The sequence below is a fragment of the Sinocyclocheilus rhinocerous genome, unplaced genomic scaffold (genome assembly GCF_001515625.1).
Source record: "Sinocyclocheilus rhinocerous isolate Xijiao unplaced genomic scaffold, SAMN03320098_v1.1 scaffold216, whole genome shotgun sequence".
Lineage (NCBI taxonomy): Eukaryota > Metazoa > Chordata > Actinopteri > Cypriniformes > Cyprinidae > Sinocyclocheilus > Sinocyclocheilus rhinocerous.
The window spans coordinates 502144-512232 of record NW_015661078.1 but is presented as its reverse complement, the minus strand read 5'-3'; the positions used below and the strand labels follow the sequence as shown (position 1 = coordinate 512232).

Genomic DNA, 10089 nt, shown 5'->3' with positions numbered 1-10089 from the left:
GTTCTCGCGTCTTGTACAGTGTAGGGCAAAAACACATAAACGAAGTTCTCACTGTCTTTTCATATTCAACTGGTTAAATGTAAATTAATTTAATCGTACATGAACAGTGTTGATCCGGGATGTTGTCATCTGCGATCGTGACGAACGTAACATGAGGCTTCTCCCGCTTGCATTGTGATCCTAGATGTCTGTATCTTCTTCACAAACCTCGTTATGCCAGATTAAAAAATAGGCTTGGTGTTGGAATGCTTATTTTCTGTGGAGTCGCTCTCCTGAACAGGCTGACGTTCATTGGCGGATGAAGTTGTGCAGATATCAGACATCAGCATACACTCATTTTCAGTGGTGTTCTCCTCACTCTTCTGTAGCACAGGTGTGGATTGACGATTGTGTAGTTTTATGGTGATCCAGTATATCGCACTGACAACGATGAGCCCCAAGATGAGCCCCAAAACTATAGTGGATGTCTTATAAATAACCAGAGTTGCTTCATTGCAGTTGGGGTGTGTTTGGTCTCCTGGACTGGAGCGTTTCTCTGTGTGAATCAAACAACAGAACTGGACTTAGAGACTGTGAACTGCTTGCGCAAAATGCACCAGATTGTTATTATGCCAAAGTTGGCAAAATAAAATGACATGCAATATTTAACCCTACAGTGTACTCGATTTTCCCAGTCTTACCGTTCGCATGCAGCTGATAGGCGTGTGGGTTTCCTTTAGCAGTTTCATCATCCACAAAACAGCGGTATATTCCAGCATCTGCCTTGCTAACATTAGGGATGGTCAAAGAGAAATCGCCGGTTTTGAAGCCGTTCTTCTCCAGCGATGCTCTTCCCTCGTAACCTTTGCCAGGATTCACGGATCCGTCCAGCTTGTAGTGCAAAACTCTTTTATTATTATGCAGCCACGTCACATCCTTGTTGGCATTGTGCGCATAGCAGTTCAAGGTGATGCTGTCCGTCTCTTCTACACTCACATTTAGAGCATCTATAGGGAAAATTATTCGAATCAAATCAATGATCATGCACTATAAAAGGTCTCCTATGCTCACCAAGGCTGCATTTATTTTATCAAAAATACAGTAAAAACGGTAATATTGTGAAATAGTATTACAATTTAAAATTACTGTTTTCTATGTGAATCTCTGTTAAACTGTAATTTATTTCTGTGATGCGCAGCTGAATTTTCAGCATCATAACTCCAGTCTTCAGTGTCACATGATCTTCAGAAATCATTCTAATATGCTGATTTGCCGCTCGAGAAACATTTCTGATTATTATCAATGTTGAAAACAGCATTCTTGCTTTATATTATATTTTAATACTTTTACTCAGTAAGGATGCATTAAATTGATCAAAGCTTTGCTAAAGACAGTTATATTACAAAAGATTTCTGTTTCAAATAAAAGCTGTTTTTTAAACTTTCTATTAAAAATTAATTAATGTTTCATTGTTTCCACAAAAAAATCCGATACAGTAAAGACTTACATAAAACATCCAGCTGAACTGAAGTTTTAACCCCATTACAGATGAACTCATAGGGCCCCTGGTCAGTGTATTTTGCTGATTTGAGAAGCAGATGGTGGTCTTTACATGTGAAATCCTCCTCAAAGCCGTTTTCGGTCATGCACTTATGGTTTTTGCATGTGGCGATAGTGGCATCTGTGGGGGGTATCTTTCTCCATTCTGCGTGATCACAGCTGCTGGCGTTACCGGGGAATGTGTACGGTCGGTTTATTAATGTAAAACCAGACGGAATATTCTGGCAGAAAGTTGCTGAAACAAAACCCATAGAAGAGACAGACATGTTCATGATCCATGAAGGAAATTTGGTTACATTGTATTTTAAGGTGTCATTGTTACAGTGTAATAAGTAATGAGTAATATTATATTGTACTGTATTGGCATTGATGTTTCTACGGAACCTTTCCTTCGCACAACATGTTCTTTATAGTGGAATAAAGGTTCTTTAGATTATTAAAATGTTCTTCACATTAAGAATGAAATGGTTCTTTTAAGAACCGTTCACTGAAATGTTCTTTGAGGAACCAAAAACAGGTCTTTTACAGCATCACTGCGATAAACGCCATTTTGGATCCTTTATTTTTAAAAGTGTACTTACTATAGATTTAAAGTGGTAGTTCAACCACAAAAGAAAATTAGCCCATGATTTACTCACCCTAAAGCCATCCTAGGTGTAAAATGGCTTTCTTCTTTCAGACGAATACAATCTGAGTTTTATAAAAAAAAATGTCCTGGCTCTTCCAAGCTTTATAATGGCGGTGAATGGGTGTTGAGATTTTGAAGCAAAATAAAGTGTATAAATCCATCATAAAAAGTGCCTCACACGGCTCCGGGGGGGGGGTAATAAAGGCCTCCTGAAGCGAAGAGATGCGTTTGTGTAAGAAAAATATCCATATTTAAAACTTTATAAACCGTAATCCCCGTAACCGTAATCTCTAGCTTCCGCTAAGGCCCCGTGGCCACCAACGCGTTTTTTCTTGTTTCCTCGTTTCTCCCCCATTCACTGCCATTATAAAGCTTAGAAGAGCCAGGACATTTTTTAATATAACTCTGATTGTATTCGTCTGAAAGAAGAAAGTCATATACACTCAGGATTGCTTGAGGGTGAGTAAATCATGGGGTAATTTTCATTTTTGGGTGAACTATCCGTTTAAGGTTAGGACTTAGTTTGATGTAGGGTTAGTTGTTTGTCATTTTGCACAATTTACTGCTATTACTATAGTAAGTACATGTATAACACTGTAAAATAAAGTGTTACTGGGAATGTATTGCAAACAACAAGGTAAACATACTCTATAGTAAACAGATATACAGCTATACATATGCATGCATTTGAATAGCAAGAAAATGATTACTCAACCAAATACATATGAAATATATAGTGCCTTAGTACTGAACGACAGTTATTAATGCTAATTATACTGTAAAAAGACACAACAAACAACCTAAAAAATGGGAAGACAAAACAAACAGTGGCATACCTTCATAAAAGACACCCATAAATGTTGAAGCCAAAATCAAATTCAGAGTAGCCTTCATCGCGATGCACTGAAACACACGGCAAATATTGTTACGTCGTGTCAGTCAGCTTCAAATACACTAAAATACAGTGATTCATATCACACTTGTGGTCTGGCTCTGATTCTGATCTGACTCGCCCTGTAACGCGAGACCATATGTTTAGTTCAACTCACTGCAAAAGCACTAATAGAGTTGTTTCTTCCACATAAAAACGTGTCCTCACTTCCGCTTTTTCCTCTGCGATGACGTGCAGTTGGACACGTGAGAGATCAAGCGCTCCTCCCCTCAACAAAGAGCTGAACAGAGAACTGTATGGCAAGACATTTGAACATTTAACCCTTTAGGCGCCAGGGTTTTTTTGGAAAAATGCTGGATTGACGTAGATATGTGGGGCGTGTTAGAACGAGCCGTTTTAGGTAGGCGTGGCTGACTCTTAACTTTTATAAAAAATATCTCTTTGGATTTGAGACTTTAGTCTTTGCAACTTTACAGATCTTCTTTATGCACCAAGAGCTTGTAACACTCCAAAGAGAAAGGAACACTTGAAATCGCATCATATGACCCCTGTAAAAAAAGTCCAGTTCATTTTGTTTTAAATTGTTAATTTTAGCATTTGTATGTTACTGGTACTTTTAAAAAAATAATATAATGTAATTTAACAGTGTCCATTGGGTTTTCAACAGTAAACATGAATTTATTTTACTAGAAAATATAAATACAAGTACATTTAATTTTAAAAACGTTAATTTTATTTAGTAGGCACTCGTAATATTTCTAGTAGCATTTCTCCATAGTATGCAATCAATGTTTAATAGAAATACAGCAAATGACAGAGATGAGATTTCTGTTTCAGTGTTTTATACCAATACAGTTCAAGCAATAGATCTTAAAACGGCCTGCCATACAGTGAGAGCAGTGTGGAAGAGATGCATTAGTGCTGTGAATAAATACCAGGAATAGAGACGTGATGACATCAGAGGCATGTTACAACTGTGTTGTATTAGTCAGGACATTTGGACCTCAAAAGTATAATAAAACAATCACACACACAGAGTTCAGATTACCGTCAGCTCATGCTGACCCTCTGCTGGAGACTGACGGTACTGCAGCACTGTTGACTTATTACTGACACACTTCACAAAACCAGATAAATGATGCTGAATAACAGATCATGACCATTTCTCCCTTTTCCACTCTTTTTAGAGGACAGAAAGCTGTTTGTGGGGATGTTGGGCAAGCAGCAGTCTGACGAGGACGTGAGGAAGATGTTTGAGCTGTTTGGGAGCATTGATGAGTGTACGGTACTGAGAGGACCTGACGGCACCAGCAAAGGTCTGTTAAAGGAATAGTTCAGCCAAAAATGAAAATGTGCTGAAAATGTGCTCACCCTCAGGCCATCCGAGATGTTGATGAGTTTGTTTCTTCATCAGATTTGGAGAAATGTAGCATTGCATCAGTGTCTCAGCAATGGATGCTCTGCAGTGAATGGGTGCCGTCAGAATGAGAGTCCAAACAGCTGATAAAAACATCATGTAGTCCACAACACTCTTCAAACTTCAAACTCTTGCTTCCGATGCTACAATACAAGTCCTCTATCCATATAATGCTTCCTCCAGTGAAAAAGTGGTTTGGTCTGAATCAGGAGAGAAATCTGCACAGATCAAGCACCGTTTACAAGCCAAAACAGCTCTAAACAGATAGAGAGACAACAGGAGATGGGCTTTTTCACAGGAGGAAGTGTTATTATAGATTATGGATATTTTGGCCAGAATCGACTGTTTGAAGTTAAAAACATCTTAATGATGGATTCGTTTCTTACAAACACACAGCTGTTGTCTTCTCCAGATGTTAACTGATGGACTGGAGTGCTGTGGATTACTTGTGGATTATTGTGATGTTTTTATCAGCTGTTTGGACTCTCATTCTGACGGCACCCATTCACTGCAGAGCATCCATTGGTGAGCAAGTGATGCAGTGATTCATTTCTCTAAATCTGATGAAGAAACATGTTGGATCATCTAAGGGTGAGGACATTTTCATTCTGGGAGACTGTGTTAAACACAAACCCAGTCTGCCGCACACAATGTGATGTTTGTCTTGTTTTCACAGGTTGTGCGTTTGTGAAGTTCCAGAGTCATTCAGAGGCCCAGTCTGCCATTAACAGTCTGCATGGAAGCCGAACTCTGCCTGTGAGTGAGTCCTCCTCTCTCCTCTCAGTCTCTCCTCCTCTCCCCTCAGCTGTAATCTCTGTCTGTGTGTCGTCAGGGCGCCTCCTCCAGTCTGGTGGTGAAGTTTGCGGACACAGAGAAGGAGCGCGGGATGCGGCGCATGCAGCAGGTGGCCTCGCAGCTCAGCATCTACAGTCCAGTGACACTCAACTTTAATGCATATAATGCCTACACACAAGCAGTGAGTACATCACACACACACACACACACACACACAGAGAGCACACACACATTTTGTTCATTCTTCCTGTTGCCTTCCCTCCTGAACCAGAGATGCCGGTTTGACTCCAGAGTTCATATGGAGTTTGCTGAAGTCCTGCCAAAACATCGGGCTGTGATCAAGTTCATGCCTGGGACACAGATACAGATCTCTATAGAACACATACTCACTCTCTCTCTCTCTCTCTCTCTCTCTCTCTCACACACACACACACACACACACTGTTTCTTGAAATGTGAAACTGAAATGTTTCTTAAATCAGCATATTAGAATGATTTCTGAAGATCATGTGACACTGAAGACTGAAGTAATGATGCTGAAAATTCAGCTTTGATCACAGAAATAAATTACAGTTTAATATATATTCGCACAGAAAACAGCTGTTTTACATTGTAATAATATTTCATAATATTACTGTTTTACTTGCATCAAATAGATGCAGCCTTGGTGAGCAGAAGAGATTTCAAAATCTAAATATTTTCCCTGTTACTACTACTTTTAATGACACATAATATAATATATGTTATGTTTTATAAACATATATAATATATAAACATTAAGTTTTTAAGTTTATATTTATGTAAATATGATTTTTATATTAAGTTAGTTTTTTTTTTCATGTTATATGACACCTGTGTCATAAATCATTTCCACACAATAAATATTTAGATGGTTTGTTTATTCCCCTGTATTTATATACAGTTTTGGACATTTTTGTGGACAAAGTAAATAAACTAAAAACTGCAATAAAATTCAACACCCAGGCCATAAAATGTATCCATTATATTATTATTATTATATTTCACTACAGACGCTTTAATCCCTGCACACTTCTGCACTCAGATATATTGTCGTATCTTGTTGTTCTCTCCGTTATTAATGATAGTCGTTGGATTTATCTCGTAACTGAAGGGATGAAGACTCAAGCACATGTTGAAGCTGTGTAGCGTTAACTCTTTGCTCTCTGTCTGTCTCAGGTGCTTCAGCAGCAGGCGCTGGCTGCGCAGTCATCGTACCTGTCACCTGTATCTACAGTAGCGGCGCTGCAGATGCAGCAGATGGCAGCACTCAGTGCTAACGGCATCATATCCGCACCCATCACACACGCTTCAGGTGAATGCTACCTTCACCACACCAGCAGCCTTACAGCAGAACTACTCGGGCTTCAGGAAAGAGGTCCGAATGGCATCATAATATGGTTACTTTACAATATTTAGAATATTTAAAAAGTGAATAAGAAAGTCTTCTTGTGTGCTAAAGGTGTACCCTTGTGAAAAAAGCTCACTTTGGCATACTTTTAAAAAGAGTACTTATTACCGAATGTGCTTTAAAAGAATATACTCAAGTGCAAACTGAATTTAATGTTTTCTGAGACTTAAATGTGACTTCAGTGTGTTAAGAGGCATAGTCATGAACGTGTCTCACTTTAACACAAGTGACCTTTTATTTCATCATTATTGTATTATCTGCAAGTAGTTTTAAAAATATATACTTTTAAGATTTGAAGTGCACTACAAGTGCACATTCAGTACAGTTAAGCACACTTCTTTTTCACAAGGGGATCTTTATGCAAACAGCTCCATGTTTGTTATTCTTTTACTCGTCGCTCTGTGATTGGCTACAGGTGCAAACACTCCACCCACTATCGCAGCCACTCCCATCTCGGCTCTGGCTCCACTAATTGGACTGAACGGCTATAGTCCCGTACCGGCAACCAACAATGGACAGCCAGCATCAGAAATCTACTCTAATGTTTATCCATATCAAGGTGAGTTAAATCCACAGCTGCCCAGAACACACTAGCTACTGAATATCAATCACTCATAATCCTCTAACACCATGGCAGTGAGTTTAGCATGCACAAAAGCCACTCACATTTATTCAGAAACTGTAAAACGCTGTCTCTTCATGGTCTCTCATCAGCTCAGAGTCCTGCGTTAGATCCGCTCCAGCAGGCGTACGCAGGCATGCAGCACTATACAGGTGACTGAGCCTCCGCGTCTTTCACGGATGATACTTTGTGTCAAATCAAACGTTGTCTTGCTGTATCAGCATGTGTCAAACTCTCTGTTTCACAGCAGCCTACCCGACTGCATACGGATTGGTCAGCCAGCCGTTTCTACAGCAACCCACCCTGGTTGCCCAGCAACAACCGCAGCTACAGCGAGAAGGTGATGTCATTTCCTGTTAAAAAGGACATTTTGCGTACTTCCTAAGTTCGTCTGTACCCTTGTCAAAAGGAAATAAAAAGAGTACTTAATAGGGAATTAAAGGGTGAACTGAATGCAATGTTTTAGACACTTAACTGCATCTTAACTGCAATTAAATGAAAATGTATTAGTTTCATATTAATTTAAATGCAGTTAGCTGAACTTTACAGTGTTTTTGACAACTTTATATAATTTTAGTGCATTTAAAATAAAAAAGAACGTTAAATGTAATATTAAATAACACAACAGACTTAAAATATACTTGAACTTTACTTAAGTATACTTACTAAAATATACTTGAAGTATGCTACTTTTTGGTAAGGGTAAGTGTGTTAAGAAACATGAAAGTGTCTCTCTTCAAGTACTCAAGTGACCTTTTATTTCATTAATATTATACTAATTGCAAATACAGTTTTTTTAAATATACTTTTAGAATTTGAAGTACAATTAAGTGTACTTTTTCCACAAGCGTATGGTTTATGAATACACATGTTCATAAATCATTGCATATAAGTTTCTCATTATGATGATGTCTGTCTATAAAGCTGACGTTGAGTCTAATGTGTGTGTGTGTGTGTGTGTGTGTGTGTGTGTGTGTGCCGCAGGTCCTGAGGGGTGTAACATCTTCATTTACCATTTGCCTCAGGAGTTCACTGACTCAGAAATGCTCCAGATGTTTCTGACGTTCGGTAACGTAATTTCTGCAAAAGTCTTTGTCGATCGGGCCACCAATCAAAGCAAGTGCTTCGGTAAGAACGAGCACTGTATGTGTTCCTGACAATACTAACTAGGTAGGGAGCAACTACCTAGAAACCTCCCACGATTCCCAACTATCGCAATGCACTATAGCAATGCACTGGTGTTATTTTGGTATCATTGAGACACTTTTTATAGTTATATACTGTATATATATATATATATATATATAGACTCTTTGTCTTTTCTGTCTCTCAGGCTTTGTGAGCTTTGATAACCCAGCGAGTGCTCAGACAGCCATCCAGGCCATGAACGGATTTCAGATCGGCATGAAGAGACTCAAAGTGCAGCTGAAAAGGCCGAAAGATGCCAACAGACCCTACTGAGACCCAGACAGGTAAGAGAGGACAAAACATTAGGAAAGAGAGAGATTTATAATGCAAAAGGTAGGAAGAAAGAAGAAACTAAGAAGATGAGAGACAAAAGAGAAAGTTCTGCAGGGATTTGTCTGAATAAGGATGCTAAACGCACTTATAATGGAGAATAGGAGGCAATGGAGGCAGTGCATGCACAAAAATGGATCCAGAGGACTGAAAAAATGATGCAGTTCTCATTAAGAAATTGCTAGTAAATTACAAAGAAATAGCAAGTAACACAATGAATTAAACGTCAAAGTCGATAGACTGAAACGGTATTTTCTTGTAAAATGCACTCCAATACAACTTTGAAAAAATCAGGTAAAAATAAAACAATACTATGAAATATGATTAAAAACTTGATTTAGATTTGTCTAAAGTGGCACTGTCAGAAATTACACACTCCACCTTTAAATGTGATCAATAAGCTTAATACTAAAACGATATGATCCAGTTCTTTGTTTTTGATACTGCTCTTTGTATTTTCTCGATGAAAATCACAAACCACATGACAAGCTCCAAACGGCCAATCATAAATGACGGAGACCCCGTGGCTATGGTTACCTAGCAACAGATAATCCACTACCTCTGAAGTTGTAGTAAGTTGATTGGGCTGTTTGGTTGCCGTTGGCGACTGCCTGTGTTTGGGTTGCTCTAGCAACATTGTTTCTTTTTCAATGGCCATGAGGTGGGATGCATGGCATGTTGCCGTGGCTACGATGGATTGTTTGGTGCATTTGTGGCTTTGATTTCACTGATGAATTATTGTGAGATTTGAATGATCGTTTTTCAGTTCGATTGGAAATGACTAGACTGCAGATTGTTTTTGATTAGTTTCTGAAGTGTTCTACTTTAAATAGTGTGCTTATAATTATGAATGCGCCTTTTAAGGGGGGAAGGTGAATGATTCAGAGTGTTTATCATAATACATACGAGCAGGTAAAAGCAGCAGTGACAAAAGCGTTAGTTCAGCTCAAAATAAAGATTCAGTCATCAAACACTCACCCTCATATTGTTCCAAACCCATATGACTGACTGTCTTCCGTGGAACACAAAAGAAGATATTTAGAGGAATGTTCATGCTGCTCTTTCCTATAAATGCAAATGGAACAAAAAGTACTCTACAAGTAAAACATGTGACTTATGTGCTATTTTTAAGGCTCCTGAAGCCATTGTGCGTTACTGAAATTTAAGTCTCATATTCAAACTTGATTAATAAGTCATACAGGTTTAGACAATCATGAGGGTGACTTATTAATTTCTGAAGTACCTTCTT

The 10089-nt window shown here is 38.6% G+C and overlaps 3 protein-coding genes across 6 annotated transcripts in view; 2 read left to right on the top strand and 1 right to left on the bottom strand.

The window, feature by feature from the left end:
- The window catches only part of LOC107726244 (ceramide synthase 2-like), a 43531-nt gene that overhangs the window by 5416 nt on the left and 28026 nt on the right, over positions 1-10089 (top strand). For both annotated transcript variants that reach the window (XM_016535768.1, XM_016535769.1), the window contains exon 2: positions 4249-4259. The gene's annotated coding sequence lies outside the window, so the exon portion shown is untranslated. The remainder of the gene's footprint in view (positions 1-4248; positions 4260-10089) is intronic.
- LOC107726243 (CUGBP Elav-like family member 3) overlaps positions 1-10089 on the top strand; it is a 33314-nt gene that overhangs the window by 21983 nt on the left and 1242 nt on the right. The window contains exons 5-13 of one of the 3 annotated variants that reach the window (XM_016535767.1): positions 4247-4375; positions 5153-5232; positions 5309-5452; positions 6469-6604; positions 7116-7259; positions 7415-7474; positions 7570-7662; positions 8307-8450; positions 8656-8794. In XM_016535767.1, the coding sequence (XP_016391253.1) occupies positions 4247-4375; positions 5153-5232; positions 5309-5452; positions 6469-6604; positions 7116-7259; positions 7415-7474; positions 7570-7662; positions 8307-8450; positions 8656-8783 (1058 nt within the window). In that variant the 3' untranslated portion in view covers positions 8784-8794. Of the gene's footprint in view, positions 1-4246; positions 4376-5152; positions 5233-5308; positions 5453-6468; positions 6668-7115; positions 7260-7414; positions 7475-7569; positions 7663-8306; positions 8451-8655; positions 8795-10089 lie in introns of all 3 variants that reach the window. The other 2 variants (XM_016535766.1, XM_016535765.1) reach the window with 2 other exon arrangements.
- On the bottom strand, positions 7-3290 carry LOC107726245 (uncharacterized). The gene is made up of 5 exons (XM_016535771.1): positions 3217-3290; positions 3004-3070; positions 1487-1774; positions 681-986; positions 7-535 (listed from the first exon to the last, which is right to left on the bottom strand). The coding sequence occupies exons 2-5, from the start codon at positions 3059-3061 to the stop codon at positions 222-224; spliced, it is 966 nt and encodes a 321-aa protein (XP_016391257.1). The 5' UTR covers positions 3062-3070; positions 3217-3290; the 3' UTR covers positions 7-221.

What these genes read in the sequence shown, in the direction of transcription:
- LOC107726245 (XM_016535771.1), bottom strand. Translation starts at nt 3,061, where the DNA reads ATGAAGGCTACTCTGAATTTGATTTTGGCTTCAACATTTATGGGTGTC. An exon ending in AGTTCAGCTGGATGTTTTAT is followed by an intron (nt 987 to 1,486) that starts GTAAGTCTTTAC and finishes TTTTCCCTATAG; the next exon opens with ATGCTCTAAATGTGAGTGTA. An exon ending in CTATCAGCTGCATGCGAACG is followed by an intron (nt 536 to 680) that starts GTAAGACTGGGA and finishes TGATTCACACAG; the next exon opens with AGAAACGCTCCAGTCCAGGA.